This window comes from Biomphalaria glabrata, chromosome 6, assembly GCF_947242115.1.
Source record: "Biomphalaria glabrata chromosome 6, xgBioGlab47.1, whole genome shotgun sequence".
Classification (NCBI taxonomy): Eukaryota; Metazoa; Mollusca; class Gastropoda; family Planorbidae; genus Biomphalaria; species Biomphalaria glabrata.
In genome coordinates, this window is record NC_074716.1 from 44,230,725 (window position 1) to 44,254,264 (window position 23,540).

At 36.8% G+C, this 23,540-nt stretch overlaps 2 protein-coding genes across 8 annotated transcripts; one reads left to right on the plus strand and one right to left on the minus strand.

Annotated features, from left to right (window-relative positions):
* Positions 1 to 1,029: 1,029 nt before the first annotated feature.
* Positions 1,030 to 15,645, minus strand: LOC106057525 (uncharacterized). 7 transcript variants are annotated; one of them, XM_056033128.1, is made up of 3 exons: positions 15,609 to 15,645; positions 9,081 to 9,262; positions 1,030 to 3,779 (listed from the first exon to the last, which is right to left on the minus strand). In XM_056033128.1, exon 3 carries the CDS (start codon positions 3,708 to 3,710, stop codon positions 1,992 to 1,994), a length of 1,719 nt encoding a protein of 572 aa, XP_055889103.1. In that variant the 5' UTR covers positions 3,711 to 3,779; positions 9,081 to 9,262; positions 15,609 to 15,645; the 3' UTR covers positions 1,030 to 1,991. The 7 variants fall into 7 exon arrangements, with proteins under 7 accessions (XP_055889103.1, XP_055889102.1, XP_055889104.1 ...); XM_056033127.1 differs by lacking the exon at positions 15,609 to 15,645 and adding an exon at positions 14,129 to 14,147; XM_056033129.1 differs by lacking the exon at positions 15,609 to 15,645 and adding an exon at positions 13,296 to 13,372.
* On the plus strand, positions 13,726 to 19,706 carry LOC106057524 (uncharacterized). Its single transcript, XM_013214755.2, has 2 exons — positions 13,726 to 13,996; positions 16,090 to 19,706. Exon 2 carries the CDS (start codon positions 16,100 to 16,102, stop codon positions 18,245 to 18,247), a length of 2,148 nt encoding a protein of 715 aa, XP_013070209.2. The 5' UTR covers positions 13,726 to 13,996; positions 16,090 to 16,099; the 3' UTR covers positions 18,248 to 19,706.
* The last annotated feature ends 3,834 nt before the right edge of the window (positions 19,707 to 23,540 follow it).

A 23,540-nucleotide genomic window follows, 5' to 3' on the forward strand; every position in this document is an offset into this window, starting at 1 on the left:
TTTTAATAGAAAAGTCATTAATTTCTAAGAGATAAAAATTTGCTCTTTAAGTTGCATAAAGGAGTTATTGTCTTTTTAACAAAAAGTATTGTTAATGTTTTTCTAGTTATAAACTATTATTTTTTTAGAGGGTAGTGTGGATGTAGGGGAAATAATTTATATATATATGTCACTTAGTGTTACATCAGATCTGAATGAAGTGGTCTTCTACTTTCCGTTAGAACTAAAACTGAAAGATTTAAAAACTCCTTTATCCCACTTTTGATCAGAGTTTATAAGGTCATCTGTCGTCATCGAGAAATACACAGAAATCTAGTTCATAAAGCGCTGGTTGTGTGTATGTGTTTGGTTACAGTAGTTACGCTGAGGTGGTCACTTCTAGTTAAACTCTATGATTGGACCAATAAAAATTATCTTATCTTATCTTATCTAGTGTCGGAGTAGGGGCTGAAAGGTAGTGAGCAAAACTTGCACTCGGGGAAAGGTACATTATTGGCGCCCACCTCATTTTCCATGAATATCAAGTAGAAATAAAGGCTGCGTGCAGCCAATGACCCAGTCATGTAGGCTTACGATGACCCATACTGTGTACATATGATATATACTCCATGAGACAAGTTATTAAACATAAACAGTTTCAATCACAGTCTGGGTTATAGATTGGTCTGCGTAGACTCTAAAGGGGCTCAACTACCCTGAAATCTTTTTAATGTAATCAAATAATGTATTCGATCATTAAAAATCTTTTGAATCAAAAGCAAAATCTAGGGGTCTAATTGCCCCAATTTTTAGTAATGTTTTTGAAATGTTCATTATAGCTAGTGGTCCAAAAGTTTCAAAGTTGGTAGATTGATAGGGGGCATATCTTCACATTTGATAACAAAAATCTTTCCTTAGTAGGCCCTGTTATTTCGATTCCATTAATTAAAGTGAATATCCCAATGATATTGGATAGTAATACACAATGACAGTTTTAACAAGGGAAGGCTCAATAATTTTCAATCAATTATCTAGACATGGAAGAATTAGTAATGAATGGATAGTTCAATTTATTTACAAACAGATATACAATATGATGTCAATTTTATAAAATGAAAAAAAAAACAAAAAAAAAAAAATAACAACAATAATACTGCTAGTAAATTTAACAAAGTAAATCAAACATTCAGCTTATTCATGTGTATATATATAGAGCTCCTCCTTCGTGATCGAAGATGAGCACATTTCTCATTCTCATTTCTCAGGCGATAGTCTGGCATGCGGACTACATGTCCCACCCATCGAAGTTGGGACCTTTTTACTGTCGCATTGACACTGTTCATGTTGGACAGCTGTAAGATTTCTGTGCCTGGTATGTGGTCGGACCAACGCACCTCATGGTTACTCCTTAGACAGCGTAGGTGGAAGGAGTTTCACTTTTTGGTGTATATATATATCAAAACTGATGATCTTAACATCGTCTAACATAGGTCTAAAAGAGGAACTTTGCTTTACTTTATGATTATATATATACATATTATTATAAATATAATAAAGCTTTTTTCGGCTAGTGAGTGATTATTTCTCATCTCGCAGATCATTTCAAGTTTATGGATCCCCCATTCTAGTGAAACCTGACGACCACGTAGATCCTTGGGGATTAAGTAGCCAAGAAAAAAGAACTGCCAGCAATTATCAAACTATTTTTACCAAGTGTTGATGTTTCAGAGCATTAAAAATAGGTCCAAACATTTTCTTTGATTTTAAGACCAACAGGATTTCAAAACTTCTACGTGTGTCATAGTGATGATACCCCCCCCCCCCCCTTGTGATATTATCTTCTCTCTATGAGCATTGAATTGTTGATTTGAAGACTCTTTATACAACATAAACGCAATAAAATGGAAATAATTTATACATATAATACAAAGCTCGTCAAACTAAACATAAATTATAGTCCAGCAACAGCTTTGTAGATTAACATAAATAGAAAAGTGTTTAAAGGAAAGTACTCAGGAAACTGATGTGATGCCCAGGTTGTCACTACGTGCTTTCACTACAATGACATCACCGTCGATGTGAGACTCTCCCAATGTCAGTTCTTCTTGTAGTTTCAGAGTGGGCGTGTCTGCGGTACTCATAATCTTTTCTAAATACTCTGTGGTAGTTTCTGTTTCCTGTAAGACAGATTTGTCATTGCGTGAGTCCATGTCATTCGTTCTGTTCACATCTTCGGGCGAAATTGAGGTCGAATCATCAGAGGTCTTATTATAGAATTTCTTTCTGTCCAGCAAATCAGCAGATTGACTTCGTCCTTTGGATAGCAATGCAGAAGTTTCTTTATTTCTTTCTAAAGGATCTGCTTCAGCAACATCTTCGCTGTTAGCAGAGTCAGGAATTATTTCAGCTTCTTCGGATTTTGTTTCGCTTTGAACGAAAACATTTTGGGTACGCTCTGAGCTTATTTCCGGACTCTCATCTCTTTTTGGTAGTTGAATAGCCTCGCTGTTGAACTCTTCATTGGAATGTGTGGTGTCATGATCAAGATGCGCATTGATTTGTAAGTGTTCGATGTCATTGTTATCCTTTGTGGTTACTTTCTGTTTCATCTTAGGCTCAATGACATTACTTCTTTCAGTTTGGCATTTGGTAATGGTCACCAAGGAATTGACATCACTGTCTCCAGGAATTTTGATTAGCAAAGCGTTTGAATGCATCCCTTCAGCTTTGTGCTTTACTTTCTTGGAAGTATTGGCCTCGCGTGCAATGCTGAGGAGGCGTTCTCCTGGGGTGCACCTTTTATCACTGAGGGAGAAATGTTGAGCCGGGCTGACCAAATAGCTGTGCAGCAAGCTGTGGTCGCGTCTTAGACGTTCCAAGTTCATGGTCAGTTCCTTTTTCAGGTTTCTCTCTAGTTTAGTCGGGGTGCCACATTTGTTCATAATTTCAAGGGCGTTTTTGGCAGCTCCTAACTTCCAGTGAAACTTCTGAGGCGTCTCCACAAAGGGGGAGTCAAAGAGGCTGAAGGCGGTTTTACGAGTCGAATTGTCAGGTTTGGATTTCCACGTCCCGGGATCGCTGAGTGACGTGACAGGTGGCCTGTCGTCTTGATACCGATAACCATCCATCGGGTTCAGATACAGAAGTTGTCGCTTCTGAATTCGATGGTGCAAACGTCCGCCCATGATTTTCATTTTGTTGACGCGATGCTGGAGTGCATCGTTGGTGGAGCTGCTGAGAAGCTCCTGGCGTTCCTCTTCTTCACTCCTTTTGTGGAGCGATGTCTTGGTCCTTTCCGACCTGGTGATAAAACTGGGGATTAAGTCATGACTTCTCCACGGCTGTACCTGACTGTATGGAAATTCAGCTTTCGGGTGGGCGCTGGTCTTCTTCGGAGACACCCCTTCGTTGTTTATTCCTGTGTTCGGAGATTCAGACTCAAGACATTTTAACAGGCTTGTCGCTTTCATGGTCAACTCTGAAAGCCCGTACGAGGGTGAGTTGAAGGCAGAGTTCTCTTGTTTCTCGTAAAATACCGGCAGACTTTTCTCCCTTCTCCAGCACCGCTTGGTAAAGGGATGTGGCTCCACCAGCGGCAGCTTGTTTGGGTTGTCTTCCATGGCGACTTTGTGTTTGGATTTCAGAAGCAGGCTACTCTTGTCGTGCCTGTACAAAGACAGGTGGCATAATTTTACTTCCACAACGTAAGGGTTGTCTCCCTGTAAGACCATAGTGAATTACTGACGTGTCGCATAGTCTGCCCTTGCCCTTTTGGTCTGGGTATCTACGTGTTCAGTCATCTGTAAACAAAAATAAATACAAACTATGAATTTATATCCAAGAAAATATTTAACGTTCAGTTCATTTAATTACATTACACGATGAGACAAAAAACGTATAAGGTAACATCAGCCAATTACAGATGAACAGCATCATTGTTTACAGTCTTACTGCTTCTTCAATAGTTTTACTCATGATAAATCCATTACAATTGTACATCTTTAATGATTCTCAAGTTAACAAGTCCCGTCTCTCAAATTATGAAAAATGGCTCTTTTCTTATTCCATATACTAGAACATTGGTTAGGCCAATAATAGAATATGTATCCTCCGTTTGGGACCCTTCAACTCAAGATAACATTAAGAAACTGAAACAGACACAAAATAGAGCAGTGAGATTCATAACAAACGAATATTCACATTTGACTAGAGTAACACCTTTAGTAAAATCACCAAATTTAGAAAGCATTCAGGACAGAAGACTCAAAAGTAAAGTAGCAATAATACATAAAACACTGAACCATAATCTTCAAATACAAAAACAAAATTTAATAAAATACTCTGAAAGACACAAAGATAAAGGTGCATTCCTCGTCCCATATGCTAGGACAAATTTGTACAAATACTCCTTCCCTAGTGCTATTAGAGCATGGAATGGGTTGCCTGAGCTAGCCAGGAAAACCAGTGACTTGGCAGAATTTAAGTCATTGGTTAATATGCATGACTAAATGCATGACGTTTAGGACGTAATCATCTTCTTTTTTGAAGTAACGTCTGTATTATATAAGATAAGATAAGAACGAATTCGTACAATATTTTGTCTTCCCTTGTGCCTTTAAAGCATGGAACAGATTGTCTGAATCAATAAGGAAAAACCAAAGTCCTAGTAATGTTTAAGCTTCTAATAAACATGCAAAGCTTGTTAACCTATGGACGTAATTATCTTTTAAGCAAGGTTTCAAATGTATAAGATAATAAACACTAGTTAACACTACTGAAATTGAAGAATCATAATAGATGTTTAAGTTAATACAATTTAATATGTTGCAATTAATATGAGTTTACAATCATACAAACAATCTTGCTATTAATCTTTCATTCTTATCAGCCCATGGCTAATTATTTGTATGATATTTTATATTAGATAAAAGATTTGATTATTTAGTTATGGATTCTTAACACCTAATGTGTAACAGGATTTATCTCGTTTAAATGGCAGTCTAAAAACTTTAGTAACTCAAACACACCAAAACTAACAGTAAAAAAAAATTAATAAAAAAATCTTACTGATACCATAGAGATATGTCCTTCATCTCAAATCTCCCTTTAAGACAGTTTGACTACATAAGCCCATTCAGTTAATGCACTGCACAAACTGCTGCCACAAAATTACTCTAAGCTTAACATAAACCAACGGCTAATCCAGTCGACTGAGACCTGGAATGAAGTGTTCTATCCAAAGGCCTGACCTTTGCAGCGTCGTTTTGTGCGACATTTCATGTTTCCCCAGACTACGACAACGTTAAAGAGGAGGGGCGAGGGACGGGGGAATATGTCGGTATTTGTACAGGAGGCTAATCTCTGTTTGTTCACCGGGGATCAAATCACAATTGTTACCGATCGATTTTTATTGATTTACGCGTGTCGCTAGTTAAGTAGCACTTATAAAGCTTTAATTAACCTCCTTAAAGCCACACACACACATGCCTATGCAATGACATACATAACAGAGAGCAGAGAACACACCTGTGGGTAAGGTCTATCTGACGAAACACATCATTATTTGCAATCACGCACACATTGAATCGGTTGGTCTATAATGCAACATTCGAATGATTTGTCAAGAACAGAAAAATGTTGGACTAATCAATAATATATATATAAAAAAAAAGATTGTGATTAGCTGCTAATAAATTAACTTGGCCTCGTGAGAACATTTCGCACTTGGCCGAATCACAAGAGCTGATCTATTAGACGCATACTTTAAGTTAAGTCTGAAAAAAAAGCAACAGGTGGAGATAATTTAACATGGACATAAATCACAAAAGTTGTTGCTGAATGAGAAAATAATGAATTATTTCCCCTTTGCTCTTAACAGAACGTGAAGCTTACTACGCCCAAACAAGAAAGGGGGAATAATTTATGACTCAGTATGATGAAATGCAATATAGATTGCTGGTCTTAGGCTCTAAGCGTGAAAGTATACGATCTATAGACTATTGCTTGGATCACTAGAGCTATTAGACCTAGAGAAAATATGATTGACTAACGATTAGTTTATAAATAAACAAACAAACAGTCAATGCCGATTTGACCGATTGCTCTAAATTGGCCTCGTGCGTGTCAGAATCTCTGCATTTTACATTTAGAATAGTAATATCATCCTGGTTCTTTGTACGAGCTTTTAGGGTTAATATATTTAGTGTATCTTATAACTGGTGTAACTTTAATTGCGTTTAAATTGCATCATCTTCATGTTGTTTCACTAATGTTGATATACTGATTTCATTTTAATATTACTTGTTGTTATTGTAAAATAAAAATGAGAAGAGAGGCCTCGCAAGCATCCATTACATTGCTCCCCGCAATATGTAAGACCGGCTCTGCAAACAGGAAGAGCTTTTATTTCCGTTAAGCAGAGATGACCAACCTAAGGCCCGCAGGCAATATCCGGACACTGTTGCCGTACTGAATGACCCCTTGAAACGACTGTAACATGTCATAGTAAAGCCGGTTAGTGGTGGTACATTGTAGAAATAAGAAGGAATCTCACTTGGACTAGGCCTAAGGTCTTGTCAGATTGGGACAACAAGTGCGATTCAGGTAGCTGTGAATCGTAATAAATGGATGCGAATGAAAGATAATCTAATAGATGTCCTGACATGGTGTCCCTGGAGAGCCCAACCTCTCATTCCAGGCCACTGGGTAGAACTCTTCCCTTTGGTTAATGGTCATATTAGGCGCAAGCATGGGCGTCCGCAGGATTTTTTGCAGGGGGGTGAAAGTTGCCACCAACGTCCAAAGACGTAGCTTCAACTCTCTTGTTACGGAGAATAGTGAAAAAAACAAACATTTGCTCCTCTCCTTCATGCCTATATGCGATATTAAATGCACTGTAAATTTATTCAAGTATCTATATACTTTACGTGAACAAACAGCCAGTTTTACCCATTGTAAAGTTTATCCGTGCAGCTCGTCCCTACCTAGGGTCGATTAAACAGAAAAAAAAAAAAAAAAAAACTGCAAACTTCAACTGTGGCTGCCAAAATTAAATAATTTAACTAACACTTCTCGTCTCTATGAACAAGCTGTCGATGAACGCTTTTCATGCTCAGTGCTGACATTCTTCTTCACGTTCCTGCTCTTGCACCGTTTTAGGGATGAAGACAAAACATAACCAAGTTTGTCCTGCCAGCAGTCTTGCCTTACTTGGCATATCATCTCTGAAGTGTTCCTCACATGGTCAAGTTAGTTTTGATTATATCGCTGATGAGCGGCCACTATGTTAAGATGGCCAGACTGTAACATCAAAACCCAAAAGACACGGCCTGAAATATTTGCAGTTTCATCAACAAAATACCAAGCAAATACAGTTAAATACAGTGAATTCTTTATGACGATGTTCGGTTTTTTTTGTTTTTTTTTTTTAGATTTTTGTTGCCAGTGTTTTGACTTGGACGACGGTTTGATGATGATGATGGACACCAACTGCAACTCCATAAGACCTACATACATTTAATAAAATGAACACACTCCTCTTAACTCTTGTTCAAAACAAATTTTAAAATTTATCACATCGAAAGACAGCTGGGAAGGATTTCTCCTCCAAGGATATAAAAAACATGAATCATATTCTAGGACTTCAATTAATAATAATAAATACTATAGTTATGTGCACATGAAAACATTCGTCACGACAAACGTGCCTTTGAATATTATTATTATAGCTTTTATATATGCTTATATGCTTATAGCATGTTCAGAGCGCTTTTGGTCCAATCTCATTTGTGGGCCAGTGGGGGGGAGGGGGTATCTAGGAGTTGGTTTAGTTGCCTTAAGGCGCTCAGCAAACACAACTCTGCCCGAGTCGGGTGTCGAACCTCGAGCCCCCTTCTAGGTAGCCAAGCCAAGTTCAAGCGCACTTGGCCTCTCGACCACGCATCCCACCATTTCACTCCCTTTATAGTGCAAAGAATTGAAAGCCTATAATGGAGCGTACATGGTCGGTCATTAACTGATGATCCTATTCTACTCAGAATCCAGAGGGGTGCACGTACATTCTTGGCCATCAATTCCTGATAAACTAAACCTATTCAATTACAGCATTAATTTATTATTAATTTATCATTACAACTGTACTTCAATAGAAGCACTACTTGCTCAGTTGTTACTTAGAAGATAATTAATTTCATTGGACTGAATTTCACTACTCAGAATCTAGGGCACCCCCTTGCACCCCCCCCCCTGCTGGCGCCCATGGGCACAAGCCTGACCCTTACAGACGCTCTAAACTCGGGACTAATTCCTAGCCACTTTAACCCAACTTTTTTTTTGGTTTTGTTTTTGATATTCTGCTAAGGGACAGCTAGGAGAGATTGTTGTACCGTGAGTCAAAGGCCTCAATTATTTTAACTGGCCAATGTTATTGTGGAGTTGAAAATGAGTTTTTTTTAACCACTGTCTCGGATAAAAAATCAATCAATCAATCAGTCAGTTAATCAATCAGTCTATCTATCTATCTATCTATCTATCTATCTATCTATCTATCTATCTATCTATCTATCTATCTATCTATTTATCTATCTATCTATCTATCTATCTATCTATCTTTCGGTTTTTACAAAGCTTAAATTAACTCGTTAGGTAAAGATTTTGAACAGATATTCACATATTCCCAGATATGGCTAAATATGTAGGGTTCTGTCCACTTAGATAATTGTACACGCTACACCCATTCTCGGATCAAGTGGAAACATCTAACAAAGCAAGAATCAATAAATTAAAATTAACCATTTAATCATTTAAGTGTTGGTACTTAATCATTTTATTTGACACTAAAAAAGGGAAATAACGTCTAGATTATTAAGAGAGATAGTTTTAAGTGTGGATCTTTTAAGAGTATGTTTTTTTTGGTGCCAGATACGCCCGTATGTCTTTTCCTAATCTCCAACCAATTGTGATATAATAAACTAAAGACTTTATAAAAAATATTATATACTATATAAACAAACAAAACAATTTTAGACTAAACATAACTCAAAACCATGGCGTAAAATAATATCAAAGTAAAGAGTCATTGAACACTTAAAAACGTCTTTTACCTGAGAACAAGGTTGATAAATTTTCCCTCTGTAGGTTACTCTCCAACGTGTATTAGGTAATAAAGTGTGCCACTCTTATCTTTGGACTCTATTATAAAGCACTACGTCTGATTCTGTTTGGGGGTCCTGGAGTGCCGAATTGAATGTGAAGTTGATCAGTCGGTAGCATTGTTTTGGCTCTTCTAAACAGGAAGACGATATTAGAAAAGAGAACAAGGAAGAGGGGGGTGTATAAGGCAAGTGGTTCTCAAATTACTAATGATTATCTTAATAGCACAATTTTGGTCTTAGCTCAATTATTTTGCTTTTTGTATTTAAATGGTGAAAGGCTAAATCCAAAAAAAAAAAAACACAACTTTTATACAATAAAAAATGTATAATATAAGTTTGTTTTTTTTTCATAACAAGTACGCCATTACAGTATAAACATTTTTTATTTGGATCAAAGTTTTACAAAGCTTATATCAGCTCACAGTGTCTGTCTATCTGTCTGTTTGTCTGTCTCATAAAATGTGTGTTCACGTTGTTTCTCAAACGCCCATTCTCAGATCAAGCTTAAACTTTGCTCAACTATTTATTGGCAAAGACAAGACATGAATAAAAAAAATCGTCAACGAATTACTGCTAATTAATTATTTTGTTAGATACCAACAAGGGAAATTATTCCTCCAGAATACGGCTTAATAAATTGGATTTCGTCCCCTTAGATAATTGTACACGTTATTTCTCCCACACCCATTCTCGGATCAAGTTGAAATTTTTAACAACTATTTATTGTACCTATTAAAACATGAATCAATGAAAAAATAATTAAGTAGTCAATTAATTATTGGTAATTATATTATTTTTGTTTGATATCGAATAACAGAAATAATTTAAACCCGAAATGAACTTCGTCTCAGGTGCCAGCAAAACTAAGATAGTGACTACGCAAGTATTCTAAAACATATTCTAAAGCACTCCCCATGATTCCGTCATGCTTTGAGCTCTATTTGATTTCCAGCCTCTGGCTCAAATAAGCAGAAAGATGGGGAATTATGTCACACGCTATTTAGATTTAAATCCTGCACCAATTAGCAGAGGCGTATCTGTCTATTAATATGGAGGGGGGATATCATTTTTAATAATGTTGTCCACCAACACATATGTGATGTCATATTTGTAACTCAAGAGGTGGGTTTAGAGAAAGGAAGTCTGAAAAGGTTTGATAATGGTAACGACGGCTCACGGTGGAAGACTGCTTTCAGGGCCGGCCTTAGACAAAGGTAAACAAGGCAGGCGCCTAGGGACACCTATTGGTGGGGACCTCAAATAGAACTAAAAAAATTATTTAGAGAAAAAAAAAAGGAACCTTGGATCAAATCTCAAACATAGCAAAGCTCTATTGCTCTCAGCTAAACTAGCTCTAAGTGTTTACCATGACTCAATGTTTATTAAAGAAGGTTTAGATTCACTTGTTCCAATGTTAAAAAAAACTTTAAAAAAAAATGTTGGGACGTTATTTCAAGTCTAGTGCATCAAACGCCAAACGAAAAGCAGATGTCTTTAGAAAAGTGGTCAACAAATTGGCCAATTTGCAATGAAATATAATGAAAACGGTTCAGGAAGATGCAGGTTCAAGCGATGCATATCGGCTTCGAGTGGAAATATTCAGACTTAAGGTCATTTTCAATTAGAAATAAAGAACGTGTTTAAAAAAAATATTATTTTAGATATAGATAGAAATATGTTTTTAATTTTTTTCTTGATTGTATTTTTTTGTTGTTTTATTTTTAATTTTAATCTGTGGCCACCAAATTAACTTCGCCTAGACTCTGCTGCAGTGGGATAGTCGTAGTGCTAAAATTTTTATTGTTACATTGTCCTTAATAGGATTTAAAATATTAATTCAACTAATTCAAACAGCAATTAAGTTTAAACGATGTAACAGTTCAGACTTGTATGCTGATTTTTTACAGAGTGGCCCTACATTTTATAATGCCAGATTAACGAAGAAAATTTCTTTGACATGAGTCAAGATAATATTACTTTGAGACCCGCTGCAATAATCGCGAGCATATTTTATGTTGCTGTCTCATTGGTTTGATTAGAACTTCACTCGACAACTCTAATATTGTCTTTCATGGACTGGGCCGTGATCCCGAGGAGCGAAGTGGATCTCAAACCTTTTGGTACAATATCCCAATAATATTGAAGTCTTGATTCAAGTATATATATAGATTCCATTTTATAGTAGAGTTTGTCATTGCAACAGTCACTCAAACTTGCCAGTGAAAGTAAAAGAAAAACAAAAAAAAACAATTTCTACACTTCTACGAAGAAGACTAAATTTTTTAGGGAAGGTAATTAAATCAATAATTTTATTTGATTTCCCTCATATAATTTTAGGAAACCTTTTGAGATCCACTGTACAGCGATAGAGTCAAAGCTAACCTAGCGGGTTTTTTTCATTAGTCTTCGAACCGTCGCGGTCCAACGACTGGGTGTACTGACAATGGAGGTCACAGTCCCTATGTCAATAAGAGGACAACCGAGGCAGACGATTTGGTTCACGCTGGATTCTTTCCCCTCCTTCTCGTTGTTCAAACTGGCTAGTGGTATAGCTCTGTAAAGGTAATTGTCCGAAGCGTTAAATGCTCTATGGCACCGAGACCTCTCGCTATAGAAGACCTGAACACTCTGCAGACCTGTGACGTGACAACGCGCTATTGGTCTAAACTGCCCATAGGACGTGACGTTGCAAGTCAGTGTTCAGGCCTTCTATACCGATTGGTCTCTATGGGACTCTTTGAAATGAATGTTTTTTTCCACCTATCAGACCTTGCGACCTATAGGGCAAATGATTTAAAGGTCATCTGTTTCTGTGCCCCACGGTTAATGAGGGTATCATGTGGCTAAAACAACGACCAACCGCCTTTACATTTCCCCTACTAATGCCAGGTACCGATTAGAGCTGGATGGACTCAGAGGCGCCCAAAAATCCCGAAATAATAAATCACAGTCTTCATCAGGATTTGAAACCGGGACCTCCGGTTCAGAATCCAATCGCTTTACCGCTCAGCCACCGCGCCACCGAAATGAACATTAGAGAGTATTATTTCTAGGAGTTTAAGAATTCCATGATTTGTGATTCAGGGGCGTACTGGGCGTTGGGCTTGGACCTGGCATTACCATACAACACGCCCCATCCATTAAGCTCCTTGTAATGAGCTTGAATCCAATCGAGACCAATCGTCCTAGAAGGCATAAACACTGACCTGCAACGTCACAACCTGTGGGCAGTTTAGACCAATATATCGTTGCCACGTCGTACAGCTATTGGAAAGATGAAGTAAACAACCAGGAAGTCCGGGGAAGAGCCTGGTGCCAGGGCATCTGAGCTGTTATCAGCAGCAGGCACCTTGGCTGGTTTGGTCTTGTTCACAGAATGCAAGAAGGTCGACTTCCACATGACATTCTGTATAGTGATCTAATAGAAGGCAGGGGAGCTGAGAGACATCCAATTTTAAAGTCTACTGATGAATGCAAGCTCGACATGAAGCTCGGCAGGAAGGGTTCTGGATTGTGGATGGCGCCCTCAACTGAATTAGAAAGAAAGCTGATAAAGATGCGGCATCAGGTAACTATAGACGCCAAACCTGTGACCGAAGTTGTGCATCGATGATTGGCCTCTTTAATCATGTGAAACGATTTTATCGTCTCTCGAGAGAGATTGTGTACCTATCAAACTAAAAAGACGATTCAATGATCTTTATTTGATAGATTTAAGTGCTTAAAATTAGAACGGAAAACAAGTAAATTTTTAAATCCTTAAAAAAAAGTATCTAAAAGGAAGAACTCCGCCCTTACAACTATGTATAAAAATAATTTCGAACCTTTTTTCCTTCTTCGATTTCAAGGAAAAAATAAGTTACCAATAATTAATTGATTAATTGGTTAATTTTTAAAATTGATTAATGTGGTTAATTGGTTAGTAATTGTGTTAACTTTTTTGGGGGGTGGGGGTTGGGGGATTAAACCCTACAAAATTAACCATATCTGTGAATGCTGGAGAATTAATTTCCCTTGTTGGTATAAAAAAATTAATTACCAGTAATTAACTGATAATCGATTATATTTTTTTACCTTGTTCATATCTTGTCTACGCCAATGAATAATTGTGCAAAGTTTCAACTTGATCCGAGAATGGGTGTGGGAGAAATAATGTGTACACACCTTTTAACCAGACAGGCAGAGCGAGTTGATATAGGTTTTGTACAAAGTGTTGTAAATCTCAACAAGATTTAGAGGTATTGTTTAGCAACACAGTTCTGTATTGCAGTGAAGAACTAAATATATATAACGGATATTCCCCCCAAAAAATCTCAAAAGAGTTCTATAAAGAAACTAGATAGCCGACTATGCTGGAGAAGGCTGATTATGGGTTTACTATTTTCTTCCTGCACTCCCAAACAGCCCCATCCCTCTAAAGGTGTTAACCCCTGGGTTTAAACTTCTTTATTCATTTTATCGAAATGGTAATGTAGTTGGCCATTTCTGATATATAGCCATAATAGGTAGGGTAAGTTTAACTGAATGGAGTTACCCGATTCTAGAAATAAGATTATCGAATAAAAAAGGAAAAGACCGAACTGTCCTTAGTCTAAACAGGCTAGTGACCTCATTTTGGGCAATTTCCCAGTTGACATGAAGGAGATGACATATTTGTAAATAAACGCGTGTGGAAATCTGATTGGTTATCTACATATGTTATCCAGCATCCAAAAATAAAAATAGTTTTGTTTATGTTTAGAACTGTAGAATGAATTTCATGAATAAATATAAACTTAATTGATACAACTGATTAGCAATTTTTATGAGGACGTCTGCGACCTTCACCTAACCTGGGATCTAAACATTTAATTCAGAAGCAAAAGGTAATAACAATATCATTATAATTCGGAGACTAATTAATACCTACTAAAATGTCTTAATCAACCCTATATTAGATTATCTTAACAATTATCTTATATATTACAGACGTTACTTCAAAAAAAGACAATAATTACTTTCTAAGCATTTCATGTGTCCATCTAGTCATGCGTGTCAATCAGTGATTTAAACTCTGCCAAGTCGTTTGTCTTCCTGGCTGATTCAGCTCACTAAAACCATAATTATCACAGCGCTAATAATTAATGCTCATACAGTGGGTTCATTCACAATTATCCATTTACACAGAGAGAATGGCTCTTTTTTTGTCACATATCATACCATATTATATTCATGAGCTCAGACGCACTGACATCCTTCCACGCCACTGGTTTAATTGTATGTGTAGTAATTGTCCCCTCAAGAGATTCATGTTGTCAATAAAAAAATCACTTGTTTGTTAATGGCTAAGACTAATGACGTTATAAGGTGTCCAGCACAATGACCAAACGCCATGACTTACGTTTACAGATGTAATGTACTGATTTGAAATAGTGACACAGACAGACAGACAGACGAACTGAAAACAAAAAGAAACTGTCTTTCAAGTGGTTAAACTCTTTAACCCCCCCCCCCCTTCCCGATCAGTGCATGAGGAGAGAACTTCAAGTTCAAACATCTGGAGTGGCCTTTCCATATCAGTATATATATATAATATATAATAACAAGATAGGCGCTACATTTTTTTCTTTAGATGTTATGAAGTTACTTAATGTCATAGCTTTCATTAAACAGAGGTGGCCTAGGAGGTGGCGAGTTGGGCAAACATCCCAGGGCCCCGCGCCTTAGGGGCCCCGCAATAAAGAGAATCTTTGGTCACCGTCTGCCCATCGTACAAACATTCGTGGCCATGATATGACACTCGACCAGTGCTCAGGGAACTACAGGGGTCATTTGAAGAAAAATAACCCAAACAAAATCGTTTAAATTTATTAACTTTTGACACAATATTATTTAGCCTCCGATGTATAGCCCATGTGTAGCGTATGTGTGGGAAGCGTGGTCGAGAGGCCAAGTGCGCTTGAACTTGGCTTGGCTTGGCTACCTAGAAGGGGGCTCGAGGTTCGACACCCGAACAGAGTTGTGTTTACTGAGCGACTAAAGGCAGCACGGAAAACCAATTCCTAGATACCCACATCCTCCCACTTTTCCAGAGATGAGATTGGACCAAAAGCGCTCTGAGCATGCTATAAGCATGAAAGTAGCGCTATATAAAAGCTATACTACTAATAATAATGTATAGCCCATGTGTAGCCTATTTGTAGCACAGGTGTAGCCCATTAGTAGACTATGTGATCAAATCAATTTATACAATAGATGTCTACTGAGAGGTAATGAATGGATATTGTGCTGTTTCTTTCTTAATGTTCCAAATATTTAATGTATAATTGTTTACGAATTCTAAATTTGTGGAACGACAAGTTAAAACTTTAAAAAAAAGTACGCCACACTATCTAGTCCTTTATTACCTACAAAACGACCAAACATTCAGCGCAATAATATATATCTAGTTCGAGGGTACATAAGCCTTACATTAAAATCACATGCATTTATACTTACAGCATGACTCAATTTGATTTTTGTCACACTTGTCAGGACGGGTCTCAGCAAAATTAAGATAGGGAATGAATGGCAAACATTTAATATCCTGGATTTCCCCACCTCGGCAGGCTAAGGAAGTTAAAAACAGTACTACTGAATACCAACTCTTAACGTCAAATGACTGTTTAACACACTCTTAGAAGTCTCATACAAGTCCACAAATATCGCAGGTTAAGGTGACTTTCGCTTTGGTGGTAGAGGAGCTGGCCATTTTTCGTATGTCACGCTTTTCTTCAAGAACTGAGGCCCATGTTTTCTCGCTGTCCTTAGCTTTCTTGGTCACCGTCTCTAATGCGGTCTAGGGCTATGTCTTCCCAATGGTCAGTATCAATGTTCAGTACGATGGCGACAGCTTTTCTACTACTGGCCTTAAAAAAGACACTTCTAATTCTCCTTATCAATGGTCTGATTTATTGTTCGTTTGTTCATTTATTTACAGAGCTGCCAATATGGCCACTGCTAGAGAGGATAAAGACTTAGACCTTGGGGACTGGTTAGTCTCAAACTTAACTGGTAACGTCTGCCCGGGACTGGCATTAATAGATGTTGGAAAATTTACAATTCCTTGGCTTAATGAAAAGAGCGGAGGACTGCAACCAGGGCAGCCTGACACGCTCTTTATCGAAGCCTGGGCGAAACACAAGGAATATAAAGAAAGATCTGACCTTACATGGGACAAAAATCGGAGCGAGTGGAAATGCAAATTTCGCAACTCATTAAATAGTTATATTAAAAAGCGAAAAACAATCATCAAACTTGAAGATAAGTCTATTTTTGGCCACAAAGTGTATCAGTTTGATGAGGAGTTTTTCAAAAACAACTTTACTGTTATACCAAGTAGTGATATTAAATGTGTTAGCAACACGTTTGAATCCCCTTCAGGCATAGCTATGCATCGCCCACTTGTCACAGAAGATTGTATTTTGAAACACACCAACATTCAGCCAGTCTTACAGGAAATCCTTCCCAATGATGAAATGACCGATGAATCCTGTTTGAGTTTGCCAAGCGAATACAATGAAAGCATCGCACAAGAAAATGGAAATGTTTTTACCAACCAAAACGATTCTACAAGTGCGAAAAACAACTCGATGTCAATCTCCACATTACTTGATGTCGAATCAGTCTTACATGTATCAGTATCGTACGGCATTCCAGCTAGCTGTGTTAAAAATTATAGTTTAAAACTCGACAGGCCCGCCTGCAGGCTTTATTATCCCAGCTGTGAAAACAGAGGCGTGGAGAATTACTTCAACAATGATGTGGGACTTACGCCTCTAGAGATGCCTGGCCTTGACGATCTTCACGAGATTAACCCGAAGCAAAAGCAATCCATCATGACCGTTCTAAACAGGATGGATCGTGGATTTAACATTCGATATGATTCAGGGCACGTTTATGTAGAGAGAAGAGCTGACATCAAGATTTCAGTCACAAGTCACATCTATCAAAACTGCGAGCTGCCAAGAAGAAAATCCAGAAACCATTCACCACTGGAGGTTAAGGTGTTTGATTATCATGACTTTGAGAGTAGTTTGTCTCAGTTTAGAGACGGTTTGATCAACACGCCTCCAAAGTCTGATATTATGTTTACATTTCCTTACAAATCATCGTCCGATAGAAGACTTTTGCTAAGTCCCGTTATGGTAACTGTTACGCATGTAAAAGCTTTCGGTGAATTGAACGCATTCATTTCTAAAAACGAGCTGCCGTCGCTAATCAAAACGTCTGATGAAGATCATCTTGATATATTGTTGGAAGGATTAGACATCGCTGATAGTAATGATGGGAGACTTTGTTTTGACAGTAGCAATGCTGCCTTTCAAGCTGCTATTCATCAGCTTTCGGAAATCCCCGAAGCACTGATGACTGATTGGACAAGCACCGAAGAGCAAAGCGTTGTGGCCAGGCCCCTAGTTACCGAGCAACCAGTTATGATGATCACAGCTTTCTGTGGCCAACCGAATCAGTTAATAGATAAGAAATATGTCTCTGAAAAGAACTCCATTTGCCGAATTTTTTCAGGAACCCAAGAGACCCAGTTAATTGGGGACAACTTCGAAGGAGCTAATCATGTAGTCTTGCCACTTCCGTCTGAGGTAGACCCGTCAGTGTACAGCAAGTCGGAAAAAATTAACAAAATCTTAAAGAAATTACGACGGGGCGTGCACGTGATGTATTGTGGTGGCAATATCTACGTAGAAAGACGCTGCAATGTCGAAGTATTTTGGACAGACGGTGTGTCTGAGTCTTTCGCTTTGCCAAGGAGAAAGTATGAGGACCAAGACAGCAACTTCTTGGAATTGTTTAATTTCGACGCGTTTAAGGCATCACTCGCAGCCTTTAAAGACTGCCCAAGTGGTACCTTGCCTGCGTTCGGGTTCAAACTGACCATAGGAGGCAGCATCCACCCTGAGCGGCCGTATCCTATGTTGAACATACTGCTACAAGTCTCTGTCTGTCATCTGTTAGCCCTTCAAGAGATCCGCCGGATTTTTGGAAACCAAGTGGAGGACTTCCAACCTCTGCTGTCGGCCCCGGACTCAATAGACCGCATCGTGCAGTTTCTCAAATCTTTGACTGTAACGGCAAGTTGACTTATATGTGTTTGTGCTTTGGTGAATGTGATCATTGAAAATAAAAATAAAAAAAAACGATTTGATTCTTCTGTCACAGAACATCACATGCATTCTTTAACTCGTGTAATAATAGTTTGAAATTTTGCGTAACATCTTATGTTTACAGTAGTTCAAAAAAAGAAAATCCTATGCATTCCAACATTTTTACTTTGTTTATTGAAAGCAATGTCTTTATTATTTGCTTGCTCACATTTGTACCAATGAGATATTAGTGAAGACGATCTCTATGTAAGGCCGATAAGAGGTCAGTGTAAAGGGAGCTAAAACATAGAGGATGCATATTCTATTATTGACATAAACAAGGTTAAATAACATTTTAGTTTTATGTTCTTATTTGATTTATAGAAATTTCTTAATGAACCCTAATACTTTGTTTGATTTTTTGATAGTCTCATCAATATAGGGATTCCATGAAAGTTGTCAAAACTCATTTTCTCTCTAATATATGTATGTGTCATGCTAAATGTACCCAAGTCCTGGGCAATACCATAATGACACATACAAGGACAAAATAAGATTCAGAATGCCACTTTACCGACATAAAACATGTTTAATTACATTATTTGCACTATAATACAGAAAAAAAGTTAGAGTCTACACTTAGATGATATATATCCAAAAAAAAAGTCCAACTGTCCTGGACTAGGAACAAAAACACACTGCCTTATCATGAGTTACATTGTTCAACAAAACATCTCACCAAATAAAAACAACCCAAAACAATAACAGTTTTGAAATCAACAACCTGAATTGCCCCCCTTCTCCCTAAAGTAAACAGGAGACCCAGGCTGTCCAGAACTCAGTCCTGACAAAAGTTTTTCATTTATTATAAGACCTAGGTATTTTGCGTTTTTAGTCTGTGTTAGTGGCTTACCATGAATAAGATAAGTGGAATTAATTTGGTTTAGTTTTTTTCTTTTTGTTACTCTTAATAACTGATATTTTTCTGGGTGGAAAGACATGCTCCAATTTGATTCAAATTTGTACCAATTAGATATTAGTGAAGACGTTCTCTGTAAGGCCGATAAGAGGTCAGTGTAAAGGGAGCTAAAAATAAGTCTCTACTTGTTCTGGGAATACCCGTAGTCCATGCCCTTCTAAGACTAAGACTAAGACTTAAGACTAAGACTAAGACTAAGACTGCTTTATTGATCCTTACGGAAATTTGTTGTGATTACAAGGACTCGTTTCTCATATAAAGACAACACAACAGAAACATACATATAAATACAACAGACAACATGAAGAGTTCATTCAGCGACTACACACAGGTATCTTGGTGCATTTCATGTTCCCTGATCAATGCGCTCTGGCGATGCTGTAACTAAACCTCATCTTGTTTTGTTTTATTGTTTTATTCAATCTTTTTTTTTCAAATTTTCCTTTAAAAGGAATATTATTACGTCCTAGTTCAAACCTCCTGCGAGAAGGCTGTGGAAGGACTTGGCATGGTTCAACCTCAGACTCATTGTGACGACAGTCCAAAGCGCATACCTTATAACCAGGCAGTAATAGTTGCTAAAATATCTTTTCAGAATTTTAATTTCCTGCAGATCAAAGAGAGGTGTTAAAACATTTTTAAAAAAAGTAGTCTTTTTGTGTCGAGTATATGTGTACGACCTTTGACCAATAGTGAAATCACAAGATTAAAAAAAAAAAAAAAAAAACCAACAACTCAGATACGACTGGACATCTTTTAATTTTTTTTTTACCGGAAAACAAAAAAACTAAAAAAAAAAAAAAATCATTTACACACAATGTTAAAACGTAACATGAAAAAAAAAGTAAAAAAAAACAAACAAACAGACAAAAAAGAGATAGCTCGCAAATAAAAAAAAAAAAAGATAAAAAAAAAAAAAAGATAAAAAAAAAACAAAAAAAAAAACAAACAAACAATAAAAATACAATTTCCAGGCTATCGATACCTCCTTTATACAACTTATAGAACGAATGTTAGATTAAAAAACAATCGAAGATGGTTTACCTCCCCTTTCCATTTCCCTCCTGGTTAAGTGAATGTATAGATCTACTACACTTTATAATATTCCAATGATAAGCTTTTAGATCTAGACTAGAAGACGATGCGCACAATTTTCCTGCATATTAATTTATTAAGCTCTCCAACACAGAGCTATATATATATTATACATAGATATATAGCCAATGTCTGTAGTCTAATTGGTCTTATGCCTATATGTAGACTTGAATTCGGAAACAAATGCTTATCCGATCGATATATACAAAATTCTTCCAGCTGTGGGGGAAGTCGCCTTGAATGTTGGAAAATCGCTATTTTTTGTCTTAAAAAAATAATGATCTTTAGTTTTTAAAGTTTAAAAATAATCCAATCCCATTTTGCGGATTTTAAATAGAAGGGGATATTAGCCTGCTCACAGAACAGGGGACTAATTCAAATTATACCACCACATGTCAAGTACGATTTCTTTCCCTTGTTCAAGATACCAAAGTAATTTTACTAACTATTTATTTTATTGATTCTTGCGTTGTCAGTTAAAAGAAATACTTGTGTTGTGCAACTTAATTTGAAATAACTTGTACAAACGTTTTACTAGACAAAGTTGATATAAGCTTTGTAATAAAAAATGGCGCACACCGTTTTTGTTTGTTTGTTGTTTTTTTTTTAAATAGTTTTACATGTTTTATATGTTCCTCTGAAGCCATAGTTGATCTACACCCTAGTCAATCAAACCCAGCAGGACGATGGGATATGACTGGGCAAGGTATGCACCCAGGACCATCGCGACGATCGAAGTCCAGCGTGCGCACCGCGTCACAAGGCAGCCATACACCTCCATCTCAAGAAACAGCATCTAATGCGGCCGTGTTCAAAATATAAGACGAAAGCTAAATTTAGTTTTAAGAAAATTATATTTTAGAAAATTATAATGGTCAAACCAGAGTTTTCACTTTATGGCCAATAAGGTTTCATTTTTTTTTACTCCAAATATATATAAATTGTAATATTTTTTTTTTGGAAAATCTGAATAGCCATTTCCGACGTGAGTATCGACCCAGATCCCAAAGTGAGTTTGCAAGTTAATAGGAGGAATGTTTTAGGAAATATCTGTCATCTTGGAAAAATGAAAAGTTGTAACTGGTGATAACTGTGACCTAGAATTAGGATAGGTCATAAGACCAGTGACTGTACTGGCAAGTTAGTCTAGTGATATTTTGTGGTCCCAAATTATACTACCCAGGCTATTCATTATAACCTCTAGATATATAACTTACTGAGACGTACAAGTAATAACTTTGAGATTTCAGTACAACTAATAAAGAGTTTATTAAGGAACAAAAGAAAAAGATCATTAAAAGAAAATGGGCATAAAGGCCAACAAAGGAAAGTCAAATAAGGAAAAAAAAAATCAAAATAGTAGGGCCGGTTCAGTTCAACATAATCAAAGAACTGCCATCACAGAGGCACAATAGTGTCTCAGCTCAAAACAAACAATGGATTACAATAATATAATACAGGTCCTAACAGTCAAATGACCGTCATCCATGAGACTCACAACTGTCTCGTATCAAGACAAAAGTTTGTCTTTTACATACTATACGACCCAAATCTGGTCTTTATAAAAAAAAAAACACATACAGGAAAGGATAAGAGACTAAGTAGACATAATATTCACATCAACCAACTTATTAACAACAAATAAATAAAGTCTACTTAGCTCGTTATTGAAAGATACATTCCCATAAAGCGGCACACTCCTCTTGATTAACACAGTCACAGCAGAACAACAAAACTATTATATAAACATTATGGAGATTTAGTTCACAATAATGTACAGTGGTCAACTCAAAGACTCTAAGAGGAAGTGGCAATTGTACACAGTTAACATGGACTTAAATTAAGTAATAAAGGGGACTAACTCTAATAAAAAAATAAAGGTAGCCACCCTTACTGTCCCTCTTGTCACAATAACATACACCTTCTTAATGCACATAATAGCACAAAATTAAAGATTTACAAAGCTGTTTATACACCCTGCAACTCCTCTCCTCTCATACGTCCATTACTCTTCTCTATTATAGAACACATCCTCTCCCAAAAATAAAACCCATAAGCGAACAATTACGAAGATTTTAATAGTTAGATCTGAGTTGGCCACCTTAAGACGTACGAGCTAACAGTAGAGCACTGTACGACTTCAAGAGGCGCACTATGCCACACCAGATAACACAATAAAAAACGCATGCCTGCCTTTAAAACAATAACAATTAACGATTTTTTAAAAATATTTCAACAGAAATATAACTCATTAGCTTTTAGGATGCTTAAAATATTTTTATCTATGACATTGTAAAAGAAAGAAAGAAAGACAAATACGCATTCCTTGAGATCGCCATTCACAAGATCATAGGACCAACGAATTTAGAGCTACACCACGAAAAATAAAGCAACATAAACTAACTTACCCAATACTGGAGCAAGAAAACCACGACAGAGAACTCCATCTCAAGGCAAAAGCAAGCAGAGCAATGACACCAATATATCGCGTCCTTAGAAACTAAATCCAAACCATTATTGAGGATATGATAAATGCTTAGCAGAGAGATTATAGTTAAACCATAGACATAAATACGCTTATGTCTATGAGTTTAACAAAAAGAGTTATTTACTCTTCTCAGTAGAGTTAATTATTTTTGTATTTGAAACTGCTAGCAGAGTTCATAGATATTTATTCGTTTGAAAATTCGACACTAGATAAATATGAAAAACGTAAAAGCTACTTAAAAAAACAAAAACAAAAAAACAACAAAGCTTATAATTCAGCGTAGTTGTATTAATTTGTTTACATCAGTCATGTAACTAAATTTGTAATAGATCTAGACTAACACTAAAACATCTGTGTGATTAGAATTATTTTTACCAATTGTATTTGTTTTGTGCAATTTCATGCTTTAATGTTCTCAATGCACGCTATGATCCTATCACTTGTCTGGACCAGTTGGAAAGGAGGGGCTGGAAAATGAAAGAGTTATCTGGTTGATCGTTTTTAAATGCCTTTATATAAAAAAAGATGAACCACCTGAATTAGAACTTCAGAAAGCTACCTCAAGCCAATACACTAACCCAGTGGCGTAGCTAGAGTATATGATGCCTGGTGCGGTACCTCATCTTGATGCCCCCCCCCCAAAAAAAAAAATAAAAAATAACTAATTAATAACATTGCAAAACCTTACTTTTTTTTTCAAAATAATATGTATTCATTAATCAAATATT

What these genes read in the sequence shown, in the direction of transcription:
- LOC106057525 (XM_056033128.1), bottom strand. Translation starts at nt 3,710, where the DNA reads ATGGTCTTACAGGGAGACAACCCTTACGTTGTGGAAGTAAAATTATGC.
- LOC106057524 (XM_013214755.2), top strand. Translation starts at nt 16,100, where the DNA reads ATGGCCACTGCTAGAGAGGATAAAGACTTAGACCTTGGGGACTGGTTA.